Source organism: Ovis aries, chromosome 4 (assembly GCF_016772045.2).
Source record: "Ovis aries strain OAR_USU_Benz2616 breed Rambouillet chromosome 4, ARS-UI_Ramb_v3.0, whole genome shotgun sequence".
Lineage (NCBI taxonomy): Eukaryota > Metazoa > Chordata > Mammalia > Artiodactyla > Bovidae > Ovis > Ovis aries.
Genome location: NC_056057.1, coordinates 80,420,757 through 80,442,429, shown reverse-complemented (window position 1 = coordinate 80,442,429; position 21,673 = coordinate 80,420,757). Strand labels below are relative to the sequence as shown.

General features: G+C 43.3%; 1 protein-coding gene across 1 annotated transcript in view; it reads right to left on the bottom strand.

Annotated features, from left to right (window-relative positions):
• GLI3 (GLI family zinc finger 3) overlaps positions 1 to 19,647 on the bottom strand; it is a 314,174-nt gene extending 294,527 nt beyond the window's left edge. The window contains exons 1-2 of the mRNA XM_060415080.1: positions 19,620 to 19,647; positions 5,333 to 5,496 (exon numbers count right to left, since the gene is read on the bottom strand). Of these exons, the coding sequence (XP_060271063.1) occupies positions 5,333 to 5,456 (124 nt within the window). The 5' untranslated portion in view covers positions 5,457 to 5,496; positions 19,620 to 19,647. The remainder of the gene's footprint in view (positions 1 to 5,332; positions 5,497 to 19,619) is intronic.
• Between the last annotated feature and the right edge of the window lie 2,026 nt (positions 19,648 to 21,673).

The following is a 21,673-nucleotide window of genomic DNA, read 5'->3' as shown; positions in this document are numbered from 1 at the left end:
AAGGTGATGGTGCGGTTTCAAGCCTGGGTGACTGCAGGAAAGGCGATACACTCTGCCAAAATAAGAAGACAGAGGTTGCCAGGTTTAGGAACACATGAGTTCCTGAGAGCTCAAGAGATTGTCAGGGCTCTTACGAGAATCAGATTATTCGTCTTGAGTTAGTTGGTTTAAAAACATGAAAGCTCTTTGAACAAGCATAAAACTTAATGCAGCACAAACTACTCTATAAATGGGTACCAGTAACCTGAAAGGAAACAGTTTACCCCTAAAAAGGAATCAAGAAAGCAGATGCACTGTATGTTGTTTCTAATATTAAGACAATATAAAACCAATGTTAGTTTTCAAAGTTAAATCAAAATAAATTTTCTCGAAATTATCTTTCCTATTTTCTATCTTAAGAAGGCATTCAGAAGGAAGTTACACAGATTTTTGCGGTGTTTTTTTTTTTTTTTAATTCATCCTTCCTTAAGATGTTTGGTCACTTTGAGGATTTGTTTAGCATCTTGAACTATTTTTCAGACTTCAGCAAATTGAAAATTACAAAAGTAATTTTTCCATTAATTTCAAAATCTATGTGTATTTTCAAAAAAACATGATCCTTTTTGTTTTGGATTCATAACATTTAATTCATTCCCATGCTTTGTCCTAATAACTCTGGCTAATATTTGCTAAGCTCTTACTATGTACAGGCACTGCCTCGTTTAATCCTGAAGATCCTATGAAGTGGGTCTGATTAGTATCTTGCTAAACTGATGAGGAAACCGACACTTTGAGAAGTGAATTTGCCCACATTCATCAAGCTAAGTCCTTGGTGTTGCCAAAACTCAGCTCAAACTTTCAGCCTAAACCCTGGGGTATTCCTATCCAACACCCCACAATGTGAAAACATGTTATCTGAAAGTCCTTTCCATCCATCTGTCATGTGCCAGGAAATAGGATGTGGCCAAGAAAAAAGGGATTGAACATCTAAAGGGACGGGCAACCTAAAACTCACAATCTACTGGCTTTTTGGTGTGAGCCGTCCACCCATTTCTGAGCAAAATTAGGTCTATAAACTCTTCCTATAAAAAAGGTCAAAGAGACAAGAGATCCTGGTGGTGAACAGCTGATAAACTCCAAACTCTCAACAAGATGCTGAGCTATCTTATTCCCAGCAAGGAGACCAACAGATATTCCAATTAATACTCATAAGAGTTACTGGACAGTTTGAAAGAAAATCACAAGGCCAGGAAGCAATCAAAAGTTAAAGTTTAAAAAAAAAAAAAAAAAAGCATCTCCTACATATTTGCCGACCACAACACTTTCCCCTTAGAAACCTCAAAGAATTTTTTTTTAAGCAGAGGAAAACCAAGCACTTCTTTTTGAAATAATCAAAAGGAACAGGGAACTTCCTCTCCCTTATTAATCTATCAGCTTTGGTTTCACATTGCATCACCATTAAGATAATACTTTCTGCTTTCTATCACTTTAAGGTATGTTCCCAATAACTATCAGATCTGATAAAAGATCCCCAAGACCAGGACCTACATACGTTTATTATTAGTTACTTTCTTTTTTAAAGCAGAGTAGTAGGTTAATGAGAAATATCAGATTACCTCTTTAAAAAAATAATAATAAACCAAAAATGAGACAAAACACCTCACACTGAAAAGTCAGCATCTGCAATCATCAAAGGAGATTTAACAGGACAATGAGAATGTTTAATACACTGGGACATCTAGATTTTAAAAAATGTCTGTTATTTACAAAACATAACATGCAGCTTAGAAACTAATGAATTCATTCCCCCAAAAAAAACAAAAACAACAAAACAGATCATTAAGGCATTTCATTTAAGGCACTAGCATATTAACAGATTGAGAGATTTTTAAGTAAACAATGACAACTAAATATCTGAGTGCATACTTTTTATGTGAAAGACATCATCCTGGATGCCAAAAGTGATCATTTACATGTCAACTGCACTGAACAAACATTCAGAAAACTAAATGTCCTCTCGTCATTTATGTTTAATAGCTAACACTAAAGCTTAAAATCAAACTACAGCACGTGAAACATACACTGTGGTTCCTGAATAAGTGTAATGAATGCTTCCTATGTTGATATAGGTTCTTAAATGTTACAAAAATCAATTTGGCTCCACATAAGGGACAAAACAGCTTTTCACTTGTGCTATTTTCAAGTTCAATGTTGAGGCAAATCCTTCCTTAAAATGTTGCTTCAGGTTTTCGAACCATACATTTTGGTTGTGTGTATGTGTACATTTAAACAAAACATATGACTGTTATTCTAGAAGTAGATACTCAGCTGAGAAAAGTAAGAAAACAAATCTGTAAGGACATGCAGAGGAATGTGCGTGGTTTGGCTAGAAGGCTCCACAATCAGGAACAAACTGCAGCACATAATGGCTGGAAAAGTTAATTAAGTCAACCCAACACAGCACCAATAACAGAAAGCTTTTGTTTGTTTTCTTTCACTCTTGAAATTGCGGATAGGAGAGAGAAAATACACAGGTATGTCCATAATATACCTTGGTATGGAACTTATTTTTAACTGTTCATTTACAAATCTCTAAATTTCACAGCTTTGTAAGGAAAGGCTAAGAACCCCCTGGAAACAGTAGCAATTGGTACTACATACAGTAGGATCTAAGCAATTTTCATATCCTTTATGTGAACAGCCTCGGTAAAGGTATCCAACCACTTCTGAAACGTTTCAGAGAAAAGACAAAACTGACAAATAGATGAGTGACCATGGCAATGACAGTGTGCCAACCTTTAAAAGCCCACCTCCCACTAACTCTAAAACCCAAATCAAACCCAGACCACAACTGATGGCAGAGGGCAACATGCCACCAGGTAGAAGCTGGCAGAACAAAGAAGCTGGGCCATTCCACCCCCTGAGCATGATCCTAGTCCCAAACCTCTAGAGGCTCTGAACTAGTTAGATAGTTAGATGCCTCCTGCAGAGAAATTTATATGAAAAAATCATTACCATTATTAGCTTTGCTTATGTAAAGCCAACACAAGGAAAGAAGTTTATTTTCTTTCATTTTACTTTTTCTTGTCTTTAAACTTATTTGCTGGTTTCCTTGGAACCTTCCAGTAGGATTGCCACTGATGTTTGCAAACACCACCTCCATTTCCCTTTATTTGATCAGCTCTTTATGCTATCCCCAAATCCCTTACCAGAAATCGAACATTGGAAAAAATGGTCAGCGCTCACAGGGCTCTAGGAAGGCTATCATTCAGGAAGGAGCCCTGCAAACCTGACTAATGAGCTTTTCCCCCAAATAGGATGTTTTACACCTACTTAGAGAGTACTTCAAGAATGCAGCCTGATCAGGGTGGAAAACCCATGGAATTCAGGTTCAGTCAGTTCTGTGGTTATCTGGGACTCAAGGACTAACATGTAAACTGTGACTACTCCTTCCCTGGTTACTGTTCCCCAGTGGCTTCCTGGCTGCCAGGGGCTGATTAGGTTAGCACTGTTCCCAGGCACCCGAAGGAAGCTAATGGGGACAACTCATGATCAGAGTGGCTCGAGACAAATGCGGCAGCACCAAAAACCTGCCCAGGATGCATTCTGGCGCCAGAGTGGCTGGCTTGGCAGCACCTTCACCAAGGATAGGTCGCTGTGGTTACTCTGCTGAAATTCACGGAAAGGACAGTGGCTTATGGAGGCTCCAAGTGGTGCTCACCAGCTTCTACCCACTTACACGCCTCCCCTGTTCTCATGCACACACTTACACACAGGCTCACTCACCCAAACACTCACACACACCACTAAAAAATTCCTATTAAAATTCCCAAATCACCTACATGGTATAGACTGACTCTAGGTCTGAAATAATAGGCGTGTCCAATTTTTACAAATTCCAGAGAAAAGAAACAGGGGCCAGAGGATGCTTTTTTAGAGAGAAAATATGCCTTCTATAATTCCACTGGAGGAATAACGCAAAAAGTTGGCTCCATTAAAATAAGCTCTAGTCTTGACTTGAAAGACCACGAATCAAGGGAGAAATAGAGACATATTTTCTTATGTACGTAAAGTAAATTCATTATTTTAACTCAGATCGAAATGGATCTCCCTATAGATCAAATCAAAATGGGACTCATTAGTCAGTAGGTTTAACACCAGTCCCTCCCTTCGCCCACCCAAGCCGGCAGTGCACACTGCTGACACTGGGGAAAGGGGACAGGTGAGCAACACATAGGCACAGAAAGCAGGACCAGACAGTGCACAGATCGGACAGGAAGGTGCAGCTTTTTTACTGGATGTCTGCACTTATAGCCTAGGGTTCTGGGCTGTTACTTCCAAAGCGGATTCTGACCCTCCCATTTCATTGCATGTAAAAAGTTAGAAATCAACCTAGTCAAATCTTTCTTGGAGTAAATAAAACACAAACCCACAGGGAGGGAGGGAGTGGGTTGGCTCAGCAGATCCAAATTCATTTACCCCAGTATGCAGTGTCCAGTACTGGGAGAGCAGGCCAGCCCATCCTTCCCAAGGACACACAGCAAAGCAGAGTGCAACTCATGAAGGCCAAGGGTGGCTACGAAATCTACAGAAAGCTAAGGCGCTAATGATCTTCAAGCAGGGACGAAAAACAACGACGGGAAGTAAAGGTTACCATTAACTTATTCAGTCTGTTTTTACCAGAGGTGGGGTCTGGAATTTATTTTCAAGGCTCCATGCTTAAATTGAGATGCCTCTCAGCACTATGCTTAAAATATTAAAACATATAGCAAAGAGAAACAGTGGCTTTCTGTTATCTCTGAACGCAAATTAAGGACATTACCCTACATCTCAGAAACTAGATGAGGCTCAACCTTCAACCACTACTGAAGGGTCAACCATTAACAGCTTTTAAAATATTTTAGAATGGACTCCTTAGGGTACTTGGGGGGTTGGCAGGGGACCCTCTCACTAACTTGGACAAGACAGCGCTCGTGTCTTTTGTAATAACTAATTACTAATTATCCTGATAAGTGGAGACTTCCGATGTGAAATGCAAAGTATTTTGAAGTCCTGCCAGACTCATCAAGATGATTTCCAAAATGCCAAAACAGGAACTTCCTATAATAAATAACCTATCACATTTACATCTCAAATTAGAAAATTTGGAAGAAAACATGTAGTTTCACTGCCAAAATAGAGATGCCTAAAGCTTGCCCCCATCCCACGCCCCTCCCCCCACCACCTCCATTTCTGTTCTTTAGCCTCTCAGAAAACAAACACAGGTCCAGGTACAAATGCTCAATTCACGAGGAATGCCAGGCACAGAACAGGACTGCAGGCTTGGCTGCAGGTAATCCCCGTGGCCGCTCACCATTGGAAGTGGTGCTGGAGGCCACGGCTTTCTCACTGACATCTGGCCGAGTGGGGCATTTCACTATGGAATTCTCCACTTTCTTTTTCTCAGTGGTCGTCGAGCTCTGGGACTGGGCTTCCATGACGCCTTCTCATTCCTTCAGCTCTGGCAACCAGGAATCCCTGAAAAAAATCCACAACAGCACCATCAACCTCAAATAAGATGGAGGAAAAAAGAAATCCCAAAAGCCACTTCACCTGTCACCTGAGGAGCATTAGCCAATTCAAAATCAGCGTAGGCATCAGCCTACAGCTTCAGCCAATGTGAAATCTGGACATCCCTTCCCCACAAGTTTTCTTACAAAAAGGCCTCAAAGTTCTCATAATAAGCCAGCTGAATTCTGTCTACATGTGCAAAAGGAGGACAGAGGCACTTGTCCATAGTGTGGGACTTTTCCCAAAATCCTACTGGGCATTTCCTATTAAACGGTCTAAGTATCTCCATTTTCAGCTGTGATTATGGTGAGAAACCCAGTGTCACATTACTCCTTCAAGCCACATCTCCAAATGTCTCCGACATTTATAAGAAGTTGGCCAATTTTATAAGAAAGGGAAGTAGGACAACTTTCTAAGCCAGGGACAGTTTTTAGTTATTAATTAGATGTTTTAAGACTGACTGACAAGGCCTTCCCTGCCATCCAGTGGTTAAGTTTTCACCTTCCAAAGCAGGGGGTTGTGGGTTTGATACCTGCAACCTGGGGGAGCTAAAATACTATATGCCTCATGGCCAAACCCCCCCCCCCCAAAAAAAAAAAGAGAGAGAGAGAAACAATATAACAAATTCAATTAAGATTTTTTAAATGAGCCACATTAAAAAAAGAAATCTTTTACAAGAAAAAAAGAGTGACCAACGGTTTTTCCCATCCAACTCTAACTCAAAGCTTTGAATCAGAGGACTCTGGTCAATGATTTTGCTTTCCTCACTAAGATATGTGAACTGCAATACACCTCTTAAGCCTAATTCATTCAGGAAAACCATATTCTTGAAGCTTTCTCTAAACAGCAGAACATTTCCATTCACTGAAGTTACAACGACAAGGTGGCAGAACACACTCTGGATCCCACAGGAAAAGGCAAAAGATCACGGAAAGCAAAGGCTAGAACCACTTAAGAAAAATTAAAACTCAGCTAAAGGCAGGGCAGTTAGTCTGTCTTTCACTGGTGTCATTCATGTGATAATCACCTTAGCTCATCATTCATCAATTTTCACTCTGGTTCCTGTTTCTTTTTTGCAGTCATGATCCACATCAACAAAGAATACAAGAAAAGACAAGTCCCCTCTCTACCATGTTTCCCTCAAGTTATCTAGATTGTGGCCATTTCTTCCATGGAGTCATCTGCCTATCTTCTACATTGAGCAGATACCATTGTGTTCCATCCAAACAATTAGTGAAATAAACTAGGCAACTCGGTCATGGACTAAAAGTCTTAAAGAAACAGATGGAAGATTCATAGTCAAACTTAACTCACATTTGCAAGGGAACTGCAAATACTTTCTTATAGTACAAGAAAATTCATAACTAACTAGAAAAGCTGAAGGCCCAGAGCCTCGTGGCCCTGGAGCAACAGCTCTTCCAGTAACTTCTACATCTTCTCCTTGATTACCCACTGGCACTCACTGAAAAGCACACAAGTTATTTAAGAACAGCTTTTCTAGAATAAAAAAGACAAAAAGACACCCTAGGTTAAATTTACATATCAATTATAAGATCCACTCCAAATTCAGAAACATTATTCAAAGAGCCCAACAGACCACAATAGTGAAAGACTATAGGCCTTCTTTTCTGAAGGTTGCCATGGTGCACAAGTCAATGGGTAGGGCCTGACTGATGTCCCCTGGAGTTGTCCAGCGCCTCAGTTTCCTTGTGGCTCAGCTGGTAAAGAAACCACCTGCAATGCGGGAGACCTGGGTTCGATCCCTGGGTTGGGAAGATCCCCTGGAGAAGGGAACGGCTGCCCACTCCAGTATCCTGGCCTGCAGAATTCCATGGACTCTATAGTCCATGGGGTCACAAAGAGTCAGACACAACTGAGTGACTTTCACTTTCAGTTTCCTTCTCTGTCACAAGACAGTGTCACACAGTGGGGCTTAACCTTGGGGGTAGTGGGGTGTCCAATCTTCTTTAAGGAGATGTTAAAACTTATGGATCCTCTCCCCCCAGGATATCCATTTTTTAATAAAAGACATTTAATATTTATTTTTATTTATTTGGCTGCACCAGGTCTCAGTTTTGGCGTGTGGGATCTAGTTCCCTGACAAGGGACTTAACCGTGGCCCCTTGTTTTGGAAGCTCAGAGTCTTAGCCACTGGATCACCAGGGAATTCCCCAGAATAGACTTAAACACACAAAAAACTGTCCATTTGATTTTCAAGGGATCACAGGCCCTCCAACCCAAATCAAGAACCCTTGAAAGAGAAATTCTCAACCATCTCTTCTAGCTCTACCAAACCCAGAATAATTCTTTAAATTTTTTTAATGCTCCCCCAAAATTGATTTATACTTGATCTTAGCCAAAAGGCCAAGAAGGGATCTAAACTGACTTAAGTATCATGTTTAAAGCATGCAATTAAAACCATTCAACTTCCACAGCACTGTTTCTCAGGGTGGTACAAGCGTCATCTGAATCAGCCTTGTTTTGTTTCAGTGAAACATTCAGAGTTGCCAGCCTAACCCCTGATGCTTGGGGGTGGCCCCTGAACCTCTGTTTCAAACAGCAATGGTGATTATCAAGATCACTGAACTTGCAGACATGTTTTTGTTCACCCCTCTGTACTCAGTGCTGTAGGTCCTCACTGAAATCTTTGCAGACTGGATAAACTAAAGAATGAAGTGCTGAATTCCAACAGCCCATCCCAACCACCATCCTAACCAACTCTGCATCTGTCTGGAATCTTTGCGGAATGTCTGTCTTCTCCTCTAGACCCTAAACTCCATGAGGACAAGTCCCTGGCTATCTCCCCACCACCTCATACGTGTAAGAGTGCTTACTAAGTAAATACACAGTCCAACAACGATCCTGTGACTCAGTTCATCCGTCTTCAATCTTAACTGCCATTGACTTAGCTACGTACCTTTTCCTTTGTAGCCAGTGTTTCTTTGTAAACTGGAAAATTATATAAAAACTAAAAACTTTTAACAGGAACATTTAATCAATCAAAACACTCCATTTTCAACCATTTTGGATAAAGAGGCACTTATAACTGTTTCCCTCAAAACACACATAAGAGTTTTATCAGTGCAATCTGGATGGAGTTTACTGATACCAGACACAGAAATCAGCTAATGGAATAGGGGGAAAAAAAGAGAGAGAGAGATGGGATTCTTGGTAGGAATTCAGTCTGTCTCTTCCTTAGGAGAGGAAACTAATTAATAGTAGTGGGGAGAGGAGTCACCAAAGCTCCTTGACAAACTTGGTTTTTGTGGAGTTGTTGGTTTTCCCCCAAGCAAAGGACTTCATTTTAACAAAGCAATAAAAACCCTCCAAATACTCATCACCAGAGAGAGGCTCCCAAGAAGAGGTAAAGCCCCAGGCACTGATTGAAATCACACTAATTAATGGTCTTGGAGAATACTAATTTCTCCCCCATCCTCCTGTTCAAAATGGATTTTTTTTAGAAATAAGCCCTTGGTCACTCAAAAGTCTACCCCCTTCTTCTATTTTGACAACTTATTTTTGGATCTCATTAGTTAGTAACTAATTATTTAAAAGTGTGGCTTATGCTTGGAATAGGGCTATAAAAATGGCAACTTGCCAAGGCAGACATCTGCTTCCTGTATATCCCTATAAATTATATCAGCTTCTTTTAACTGATAAAAACCCAACTTTGTCTCTGTCAGTTACAAAGGAGAAAGTTTTCACATTCTAGACTCTCACACCTCATCAAAACTCTGCCTGAAGAGTTAGTGAGCAGAAAAGAGTCTGCCTCTAGCTGTGGTGGCAATTTTTTCATAGGATGTTCAGCAGAGTTGGAAAACTCAGTCCTCAGTCCTGAGATAAAGCAAAGAATGAGATACAGAAGTGACCAGTAAAAATTCCTGATGGAATCCTAAAATACACACAACTAGGGCAGTAGCCTACAGGACTCCTTTTAAAACTTGGCATTTCTTAAATAATAAAGTAGAATTTACTTAGAACATAATTCTGAAGGAAAATTTTGGTTCTGCTTCACTTCAAAGATTTTTCTCTGAGGAAAACATATCACTGGTTTTTAGATGTGAATGAAATGCGACTTTTGGACCCAACTCCTTTTCTTATAAAGTCAAACTGTTCTCCTTCAATCCTTTTCACCACTGCATTACGCACAAGATTTGCTGGTATGCCCCTTGACTCTTTATGCTTAGGAAAAGAAAAAAGAGAGAAGGAAAGAAACACTATCTGTAGTTGATGTTTTGAGTCCTAGCAGCTTGGGTATATGAAACAAAAAAAAAAGAAGAAACGAAGAAAAACTGCTCTAATAAGCCTGCTAAAGCTTGATGTTTCATAGGTAAATGCAGGAATGAAAATGCCTTCTTGAAAATAAACAGTCCTGGCTTTTCCCCATTCAACTAACTGTCCCTGATCCTTTTGTAATTTCCCGGAGGCCTAAACCCAGAGCACAATTAATTCCGGACCCTCTTTTAAACCTAATCCCTCTGTTACCAGCAACCTGCCCACAGGTGGGTCTTTCCTTTCTAAATTATAAATCTTAACTTGCATCAAAAGAAGACACCGTGTCCTGGAGTCACTGACCATGTGATGCTGTAGCGCACATCTCCACTGCAAAGGGCGACCAAAGAAAAGCTGCAACATGTACCAGTTTGGAGAATGGGGGAGGGGGGTCTGCATTGGAAATAGCACATCCCCCATCCCACCAAGCCTCAAGGGTGACCCTCCCTTTTGAGTGCCCACTTGGAGCTAGTGAGAAAGAAACTTTCATCTTTGCAAAGATGTTGTCATCTTGCATTATATATATATATATATATATATATTTTTTTTTTTTTTAGTAAGCAGTGGGTTGTGGTCTGTGCCGCCTGGAAGCGCTTGCATCTTGCGCTTCCACACCGGCTTCCCTTCTGTTCCCTGCACGGTTTCAGGGTCCGTGTTCTCGAGCCCGGGCCGCCTCCCCATTCTCGGTGTCAGTTCTTGGCGCCGCGGTCTCGGGGCGCCCGCCTCGCCGTAAGTTCCCTCCCCAGCGCGGTAAGGCCCGGCCGCGCAGCACTAGCCCCTTGGAATATGCCGGCTCCACTCTTCTCCGCCTTCCAGAAGCGTCGCCCCAGCGAAAGGGCAAACAGGGGTCGGGACGATCAGAACCCAGCAGGGCCTCCGCAACCAAAGGAGCGGCCCTCCTCACTCTGCATCACCCAGGTCACCCGCTCACGGGGAGGATTCTCGAGCACTGGAAAACTGCACAACTGGTCCGGCAGTATCCCCAGCAGACAGTGGTCGGCAGCGGCCCTGAGTGCATTCACATGGCTGTTTCACAGGCTGAATTCGGGGAGATGCAACTTTCTGGGCACTTGGCAATGCAATACACTGTGTGTCGCTCTACATTAAAGGACGGGGGGACACTTGACATCTTCAAGAAACCGCACTGGCTGGCGCTTCACATAACCAAACTTCTAACTTGCTTCAGAGGCTCTTAACCTGGTTCCAAATGTGTTCCCTCATCAGCTGCCCTAAATCGATTAGGTGTGTGAGTGGTGAAGGGGCAGGCCTATCTCATGGGCTTTCTGTGTGACAGTCCTCAATGGAGTTCCGAACTTCAACCACGAAGCTTTCTATAATAAATGGAGAGCATGAAAAATCACCATTCTGCCTTTCCCCTTGCAGATCTCTGCAGTGAACCCTGGGATGCACACACAAGCAGGATTCTGTGAATGAGTTAAGTCCTTAAAATGTTAAAATAAAAAAAAAAAAAAACCACCAGTGCTAAAATCAACATTTGAAATTATGTTTGAACTGTATAAAATGACCTTCTAATCGAAGATGAAATGAGACAGTAATTCTAAACTAATAATGCATCCTTTGTGAACAGCAGACTACTTCATCGGTTTCCCTAATCCAGCTGGTTTATTTTTCAGTGTCCTGAATTTGGGATTTCTTTTTTCTTTCTTGATGCATTTAAAGATTTAAAACAAGTTAAAAGCCTGATTAGTGGCAACCTGATCAGTTTCTGATCAGTTACTGCCAAGGCAGGAAGAAGGCATTCTAGGAGACAGGGTGCTTTTAAACAGGATGGCGGATTAGGCCTTCAGTGAGAAATTATTCCCTTCAACTCAGGGAGCTCTTGCTGAAGAGGAATAAAGCTTTCCTCCAGAGAAAGTATCTTTACTTATACTTGTCCATATGTTTATAAGCTGAATGATCTTCCTAATATGCTGTTTCAAAAATCCAGAAGGAGCCTGTGTAAAGATTTTTAAGGAGCTTCCATCACATCACAGAAAAGTGACATTTCTCCCACCTATATTACTTACTGGCAGATTAGCGGCTTCTTCAAGATACTAGTCTTGGAACAACCATTTAGGTAAAAGTTTCTATTAAATAGTTATACCTTCCTGCAGCATTCAAATTCAGTTCCTAAATCAAATGGCTGCTCTAGGAAAACTTATTTTTAAGAAATAAAAAAGCATAAACTAATACCGATTTTAACTTTAAAGCAATTCTGGAGCAAAATTTAGGGAATCTGAAACATGTCAGTGGGTTTCATATAATCATGCATTACAGAAAATCTCTTACAGGTTTGTAATATGGTTGATGCTTCCTGGCACTCAAGATATCTTTCTGAACTTAAAATCAATTAGATATGCATAACCTCTGTAACACATCAAGATTTTCCAAGATTCCTATGGCTTCCTCTCCCTTCCCTGTCTGTAATGCCTTTCTTTCCTGCAAGCTCAACTTCATAAGTTCTTAATGAAATCTTCATGAATTTTTAACCATATTTTTAAATGTGCAATTATTTTACATTTACATGTGATCATATTCTCCCATAATTAGGAACACCAAAAGCCTTAACTGCAAACAAGAAAGCTCCTCTCTGTTCAAGTCACCAAAAATGGTCTTTGGTAGCCTAGAGAGGTCCCCAAATCCGCTACCTATTTTTTTCAGATCTTTCTTTCCCAGTTTCTGAAGCTCCTAATCTCAGAGAAGCAGTATCCATGATAGGCCTACCCAAACAGAATTACTTGAAAAGGGAATGGAATTACTCTAAGGGAAAATAATTGCCTATCTATGGATTAAGTGAGTTTGGTTTTAGTAGATTAACTACATCTCAACTTTTTAAAAAGCCTTATATTTAACTTCAACTATTGAAAATCTTATTTGACATGAAGTCATCATTGCTACTAGCATTAAAGTCACAAATGACGTTTTGTATGCCGGTGTTCCTTTTCTGCTATGTGTACTTAAAAGGAAAGACCATCAGCTAATCTAACTTTTTCAGGAGGACTTTATGAGAAACATCTGAAGGATAAAGGTCTGTATTTAATACTTGTTAGTTACTGTTTCTGAGTTTTGCAAAAACTTTGAAATATCAGGCCAGTGTACTTTAGGTTTGCAGGAAGTGCCCTGCATAGCAGGTGCCATTAAGGAAAGAGCTGACACCCTCGTTTTCTGTGGGTTTGCTGGAGACAGACAAGCTTCAGACAGAAAAGGAGATCTATAAGTCAGTTATCAGTCTATAGATCAGCTAAGCTCATGAAAACTGTTATTTCCCTTAAACCTACATATGTCACAAAAAAACAGCACGATTGATCAAAGATGCCCCTTGTCTCACTTCTCTAAAGTTTACAGGAATTAAACATCTTCAAACATTTTCAGAAGGAAAAAAAATGCTAAATTTAAAAATCACCCTAAGAGAACTTCTATAACTTTTGGTTCCTAGAATTAGGTGCCTTGACAATCAAGCTTAAGGGGATACAGTACATGTTCTATGAATAAGAATTTACCTTTAAACCATCACAAATATGGGACTAATACCTGCTAGGTGTTAAAATCAGCTGGAGATACCCTAAAGGTACTTATTTTTTCGGTCTGGTACTGTTCACTGTACTTTAGCCTCCTGATTTTTAAAGTACAGATTCTTGAATCTTAATTGCAATGTAAAAAGCACAGTTTTCAATATTTAAGGATTTTAAAATCACAGTTTACTCAGTAATAATTTCTGAATTATTCCTGATCGACTCAGCCTATAAACTTTACAGAATTCTTCAGCTGTCTTATTTTTCACCTCCTGCCCACCAATCATATACAGAACTGCCAACGAAAACTATACCAAACGATGCACCCTCCCAATGAAATGCCCTGGTGTGGAATTTCATTGGAACCTCACATTTCAAACAGCAGATGTTGTCCTGAAGTGGCATGGCCTGGTCCATGCTCCATTCAGGGTTCCATACATCTTAGTTCATTTAGGCTTCATCCAAAAAAAGTCTCCTGAGACTGAATTATTCTTTTCCAAAATATCACAAGATAAAATCAAGAATATGTTTTCACTGCCTCATTCCTTCATTACGGCAATTTGAGAGTTAGTTTTCATCTGAATTGTGAATTTTCAGTCTCTTTTTGTAAAAACCCATGTAACACACAACTCTGGAGTATTTTTAGGTGTTTTACGCCATCTCCCCCAAAAGTCCAGGGAGCTAAAGCTGCAAATTTCCACAAGAAAATTAACAAATAGGATGTCATACTGGCTTCTGAAGGTACTTCCAGAGACAGATTTAAATAAAATGACACTTAGCTCCTATTATTTAATTTCATTCTACAGCATAAAAATTACCCAAATATACAATCAGATGTTTAAAACATACTCTTGTGTCTCACACACACATACACACACACACACACACACACACACACACACACATCACCTCACCTCCCTTCCAAAAAAAAGTAAAGAAAAGCCCACTAGCTGTTTGAGGCCAGCAATCAATCCAATTTACTGCAGGTACAATTTATATGTACACTGCATGCCACAACAAAACCACAGTGTGATGCCAACAGGGCCCTTAAGAAAGTTTTCCCCTAAATCTCTGGAAAGAAGCTTTAAAAGAAAGCAAGGATTACAGTCAGCTAGAAGGTAGGGAGGGGACTTACCTCAAACCCAGCCAAGCGGAAATCAGAGCAGTAATTCTACAAGTCGACAGAGTACACTTTCAAAGCTATAATGGTGTGAAGAAGTGCTGGGCACCATGGCCTGAAGGCAGCGCTAATACACTGATGACTGATGGTGGGGCCGGGCAGACAATGAATTTGGGGCTTGAAAACTAACAGAAACCATGCAGCACTTTGACAAATGGGCTTTCACAATTTCATTCATTGAATAACCTTTAAGCACAAAATTGGCTCGAGTTCTCCTGGGAATTATGTGACAGGTCGTTGGACGATGATGTAAGTATTTTCTTTTTTAATTATGACTTGTATGCAAAATGCAAAAGCACCCTAACATGAGGATACAACCCTAAACGCTGCAGATGCCTGTGTGGAGCGCCACACAATATTGCCTTTCAGGAGGGGGGCTGCAATGTCCCAATGCCACCTTATTAACTAGGTAATGGCCTGTTCATTCAGTTTCTTTAGAGAGCCATAGATTTTCTGGGACGTTTTGTCGGATTGAAATATACACACATGGAACAAAAAACACTTTCACATTAAAAAAAAAAAACAACAACCTGAAAGTGGTCATGAGTAGCTAAGTGTGGCACTAAAATATAGTGCATTAGAATTACAAGTAGAAAAAGTCTAATTTTAAGGGGTGAGGCAAAGGAAAAGTGCCTTGAAACAATTGAGACACCACATAAAGTTTGCAGTCGAATACACTTGCCAACACAGTTAACATTCAATTTCTTTCCAACGGCTCCCCTCCCTTTCTTTCCCTGTAAAGCTAGCCATTCGATGGAAAAATCATAATTTTGGCAATTTCGAAAGAGAGCATGAAATACCTAGTGTCTCTAAATTAACAAGTACCACTTACTCCAGGCAGCATTGCCTTTAACAGCTTCTAAAAACTTAAGAAAACGATCTTAAAACAGGAAGCTTAGTGAGCTCATAAAACTGTTGTTGGAGCCAGGAACACATAGCATATTTAATCTGCAAACTGTGAGAGTCTACAGTGATTTCAGCAAGATCTGAGGCATGCCCTCAAGGTTTGCTGGGATCTGGGATTAGGGGGTTGATAAGAACCTCTACTGCCCATGGACATGTTTTTCTTCTGCAGTTAAACACAAATGCACAGAGACATTTGACTGCTGCTTGGCGTTACTGCTCAAGTTATAAAAAAAAGCTTTGCAGCTCCTTTTGCTGTCAATATATCAAAGTTAAAAAAAAAATCATCAAAGTGTGAAATTTCATTTAAAGTCTTCGCCAGTCTACAGCTCTATTTCACAGGCCCATCAAATAAAAGTAGAGATGAAAAATACACTGAAAGTACTTGAAAAAAGTTTGTGGCACTCCCCCTGCCCTGTTGTTGTTTACTCTGTCTCCCTTTATTTGCTTTGAAACTAGAACAAATCAATTTTCATCTGGAAAAATGACAACAGGAAGTGAAGGGCAGCATCTTCTAGTAGCCTTTCATGAAATGACAACCTGAAGTCATTATTAGAGTAGAATCTTATACTTACCAAATGAAATACACACACACACACAATTTATTCTACAGTCATGTCAGCATTTTAATTGACTCTCATGATATAAGTTGGCAGAAAATTTCTTGACTCTTCCAAAACAGATCAGACCGACTATAGAATACGGATGCCAGCAAAACTAAAACCTCCTTCAAAGAATTTTTTAGCTGGGGATTTACAACAATTGCATAAAGAAGAAAAGGCTGACTTTTAAGATAATCTACTATAGTCTAAAAGCATTAACATTCCATTACTAAGGTTTTCTTGAGGATTTCATGACTCACTGATTCACTTTTCCTTCAAGACTGGTTTTTCTTAGTACACTACTGTCTCCATATAAGCGAGTGCATGGAACAATGATTATTAAATTGTTTCCTTTCATAAACTCCCAAACCTTATCCTCCTAAAAAGGGGGCAAGGATAAACAGGACAGCTCGCATAGATGGAAGGACCCCTAAATGGCGAAGCACAGAGGAAGTCTGAAACCCTTACAGCATGCAGGTAATTAAGAAAACTGGCCAAGAAACAAAGGGAAGTTCAACTTTTAGGCTGGGGCATCAAACTGATAAATTAATGACTTTCATTAAATAAGTAATGAAATAACTCACCAGAGTCATTTTTTATCAGTACTGAATTTTCTCATTTCTGTCTGTAGTACTTTGCAAATTCAACATACTGGAAAAGTGTATTTATGGAAAAGTGTATTTATGGCAGGGTCCAATCAAGGAATCCAAACGTTAACGGTACCAAGAATTCTTAAGTATCTGAGTTGAACCTACTAGCCTATTCATAACAATATAGTCTATACCTTTTAAAGTGCTTCTGTGTGTGTGAAATTTCACTGGACACCTCTCACATTGGACTCATTCAGGCATCTGAAACCAAAGCTTTCCTAGGCTGACTTTAAGAATTATATACCCTGAAAGGCTCTCCCCTTAGGCAGGCAGTTTCTGATTAAATAGCTTTTAGTGTAAAATAAACCTCTTCTCTCTATAAGTATGCTATTACAACTAATTTAAATGTTAGTTCATGTTTGTTTTAGGTCTGACTACAGGCCAACTGGCCAAAGTGTTTGTGTACCAGGTTAAGACCAATATTTCCTAACATAAACAAATTCTTTAGATCCTTCACACAGTTTACATTGTTAAGGCCAATCACCGCTACTTCAGTATAGCCCCTCAAATGAAATACTGTTCTGCTTTAGAAAGATAGAGTGATTTTGAGGTTATTTCACTACTTTGAAACATAGCATTTTCCTCCTTCAAAATAATCTTGACACATGTAATTAAGAAACTGTCAGACTATTATTAATTTTTAATTTAAAACCTAAATGAAATAATTACAGGAATCAATCAATAAGGCACCTATTCAAATTACAGAGCAATTACATAAATACTCAAAATTAATACTTTCGGCCAAAATTAATACTTTAGGCCAATTCTTGAAGATTTCTGTCTATAATATGCTAAGACACCAAACAACACAAAAAGTGTAACATGGTGACCGTGAATAGTTCCTGCCTTAAATAGAAATGGCCATGAGAGAGGCTCCACCAGCTATGCCCAAGGCGCTCAAGCTGGAACTCTTTTTAAAAGTTAATTTATTTCCACCAGACCTATATTTCAGGGATCTCAAAAATCTCCCAATTCTGTCCAAAATCATATTGGGGGGTAAAAGCTTAATTACTGCGCATTTCCAGCAAAGGGCTCTGGGGAGGAAAAGGGAGAAAGATAAAGGAGCGAAGAAAGGTGTTTTCTAGAACCAGTCTGGCTAATGCCACTGGCCAGGTCTCTGCACAGCGACCGACCCTCCATACCTCCGACTAACGGGGCTTTTTTACTTGGAGATGCGGACGGTCCATCATTTCAAACTGAAATGGCAGCTGGAAAATGTGGAACAGCTGGCAGAGAGCTGGGAGAAAATGTTTTACATAAATATATGTACATATAAACTGGCAGAGGGCCACGAGCGCTGTACCCAAGGCCAGAATCTATCCGGGACTGCACACCACGGAGATGAGACCCCAGGGCGGGCGGGAGGAGTCGCCCGGAGGATGCCTCCCGCACAGTCTGTTTACGCTAGGTCAGCCAGGGAAGCGTGGGTCCAGCCGCTCTCCGGACGGCATCTCCTGAAGGAGGTGCCATCGCTGACTCCAGCACAAAGTTCAGGGGAGGATAAAAGGCCTGGCTGTGCGGTGGTGCTTCGGCATCTGGCAATCTGCTTATAAGTCACTTCACAAACTCCCTAAGTTTGGGGTAAATATTTACTCCTTCTCCACCTCCTCCCGCCCATGTGCCCTCTGCAACTCCAGAAAGTAACTGTCCCCTGCAGAGTGATTCATACCCAACACTGCTCGCTGAAAATGCGACCTCTTAAATGATCACTGCAGGCGCCACTGTTACCCACCCATACTACCACCACCACCACCACCACCACCACCACCACCACCCCCGCATCACTCACTCCCTGCAGCTTCTAATGCTTTTATTTCTTTTGTTGTCTTTTCCCTTACTTTCCTTCTTTTTTTTTTTTTTTTTAATGCTCTCTCTGGAAAGGAAAAGAAATGAAAGAATCCCAAATCATCCACAGATGGTACAACTTTCACTTTTCTTCTCTTAGGACGGAGGCGCGCCTCTTTCTCCCGGCTCACACCCCACCCGCGATGGGAAGCGCAGGCTGGAGGAAGCCCCCGCCGAGGCGCTCCTCGCGCGCACCCACCTCACCGCCCGCCGCCTTCCGCGCCCGACCCCCGGGGGCTAGCGGAGTTCCTTTCAGCCCTCGGGAAAGCGAGTTGGGGCGAGCGGTGCACCCGCCGCGACTGCTCCAAACTTCGTCCCCCGACCTCCCAACTCTGGGAGGTGAAATTCTCCAGCCCGTCTCCGTATGGCCGCCAGGTCAGACGCTGGGAAGGGGAGCATCACGCAGGAGGGGGCGAAGGGAAGACTGGTTCCGATGCCTTACCGGCGGCTCCCGAAATCTGGGCGCCTTTTGACAGCCATTTTCAGTTTCTCCCGCGCCCCCCGTCGGGGACTCCCCTCTCGACCCAGAGGCGCGGGCGCGGCCGCAGGAGCTGGCTCCCCGGTGCGGGGCCCCGGGAAACAAAGAACTTCGGGTGGGACGTACCTGCGGCGGCGGCGGCTGTCAAGTCCCCGAACTTCCCATAGACCCGCGTCCCGGGCGCGGGAGGGCGGCTCTGGGTTCCGCGCGGCCGCGGGCGGCTCGGGCTAAGGCAAGAGGCCGGGCAGGGCGCAGGGGTCCCCGGCGACGGGCATGGTGCGGCGCAGGCGGCCGCTGGGCGCGCGGGGAGGGAGGGTCGGGGCGGCGAGGGGGCGCGAGGGCGAGTGTGCGAGCGCGCCGGCGGCGGTGGCGGTGGCGTTGCCCCTGCCCGCTCCCGCCCGCTCGTGCGACTCCGGCATCGGTTTCAGGGATCGTGTAATCCGATCCCTTCTGACTCACAGGCCCTGAGTGACAGTTCTGATTTGGTTCACCCGCGGGAGGGAGGGGAAAAAGAAAGAAAGAAAGCCCCCACTGCGCTCCCCTCCTCGCATGCAACCGACTTTCTGGAAGAAGGTCCCATCCCGGCCTGGAAACCCGGCTGGCTTGGAGGCTCCCCCAGTCCCTACCCGCGCAGCCTGCGCTACTCACGGGTGGAAAAGTTGTCCTCGGCTCTGCTCTTCCCTCCCTCGCGCTCCCTCCTTCCCTCCTCTCCTCCTCTTCCTCCTCCTCCCCGCGCTCCTCCTCCCCCAAGTTTTAACAGATGTTGCCGGACTCTCGGCTCGCGCTCGCGCTCCCTCTTCCTCCGCCCCCGCCCCCGCCCCGTCCCTTTTCTTTCTGCCACTCTCCGGCGGCGCGGTGGGGACGCGCCGAGCAGCAGGACGCCTGCCACCGTAGGGGGCGAAGTTGGGAAAACTTGGGAGGAGTGCGGCTCGCCTTACTTTTGCTTTCTCGCTCCTTCCTGGCCGCGCCAGGGCCCGCGCTTCCCCACCCGCCGGGTCCCTGCTCCCGCAGCGGGTCCCAGCGGCGACGCGGGCGGCGGCGCGGAGGCGGCCCGGGCCGGGGTCGGGGGCTGCGGGGGGAGCCCGGGCGCCCCGAGCCACGCGCGCGCTCCCTCCCCGCCCTCCGCCTCCTCCGCCCCTCCCCGATCCTCTCACAGACACATTCAAGCCTGCTCCTCCTCTTCCCCCTCCTTGACCCCGCGCCCGCTCAGCGCGCCGAGGCCCCACCCACCCGGCTAAGGGAAGGGGGCCCTGGCGTGATGTCACCGCCGCCCTCCCCGCCCGCGCTCGCCCCGCCGCCCCCCACCCTAGCGCCCTGCGCGCCGGGGCAGCTTGTCCCAGCTCCCGTCGCCTTCCGCCCCGCCTCTCCGCTCCGCTTTCTCCCGGCTCCCAGTTTGGGCTCCCTTTTTCCTTCTTTTAAGGCCTCTCTGATCACAGCCACCCCCTTTCCCTCCTTGACTCTCCCTCTCCTTGTACATTTCCCCAGGCCAACCCTGAAACTCCCCTTCTCGCCTGAGGATGCTTTTGAAAGTTAAGGTTTTTCCTCCCCACCGACTCATCTGCCCTCGGAGCCAAATCTGGGAAGTGGGAGCTCTCCACTACGCAGCCTGCTATTCCCCTGGGTTACTTTAGAAGGGACACAGAAACAAAGACCCCAGGCTTGAAGCCTGGACTCCAACGTGGTTTTCCCTGAGCTACCAGAGTGTCTCTGTCCCTGATTGATTCAGCGGCCCGTACCAGAAAAAAACAAATTATTTTCCCTCCATTCTCAACCAGCCAGTCTGCATACATCTGTTCCCTTTCAGTACATCCAGCCTGGACCTGTAACCCAAACAAGGAGTTCCCAAGGGAGGAACAACGAAAGGAAAAGAAAACTCTGGTGGCATTCCCGAATCCGTTCTTCCTGGGGTCATCTGAGATTCCTCCCACCTTCGGGTGGCCGCCCGCAGCGCCTCGGAGCTCAGGGTGCACTAGTGTTGACTCCTAGAGCATCTTGACTGAAGGAAGAGCGTAGGTGGATGAATGATTAGCTATTACGATCTGAAGAGCATTTTGAGATTCAAATGCTTAGCTAGAGAATTTTTTAAGGGAATTGATGGTGGTATTCACTATTTGTTTCCTGGGACTTGTTGCTTATCTCAAAGATATCACAAAAGCAGACCCTGACTTAAGCTTTTATGGTAGAAGCAGTGGAGATAAAGGAGGACTGGAGGTCCTTATTAGCCACTTATTTTACAGTTTCTCTCTGTACTTCACTGTGATTGAAAAAAAAAAAAAAATCACTGACTCATCATACAGAGTAGTAGCCTTAGGATTCAAGGGTGGTGGTCCCAGCTTCCTCTCACTAACTGGCCTCAGGCCCAGGAGGATTCTCTGAGCATCCACAGGCTCTGGGCTCATCTGTGGACTGGTGATAGGAAAACCAGGCCAGTCCGCATACCTCCCAGGATTTGTAAGGGCTTCCAAAGAGATAATGCATGTGAAAGTGGAAATGGATACAAATGCCTAAGAATTACATTATGCTCTTTCCCACGTATACATCAGCATCAGTCACAATATTTTTTTGTATTCAAGTACTGCTTCTGCCTCAGTCACATGAATGCAAATAATACATCCCTGATAGCCTCCTCTGTTCACCCAATGGCAAAAAAATATAAGTAAAAAGGAGAACGACAGCCAATAAATCAACAACTGGAATAAACT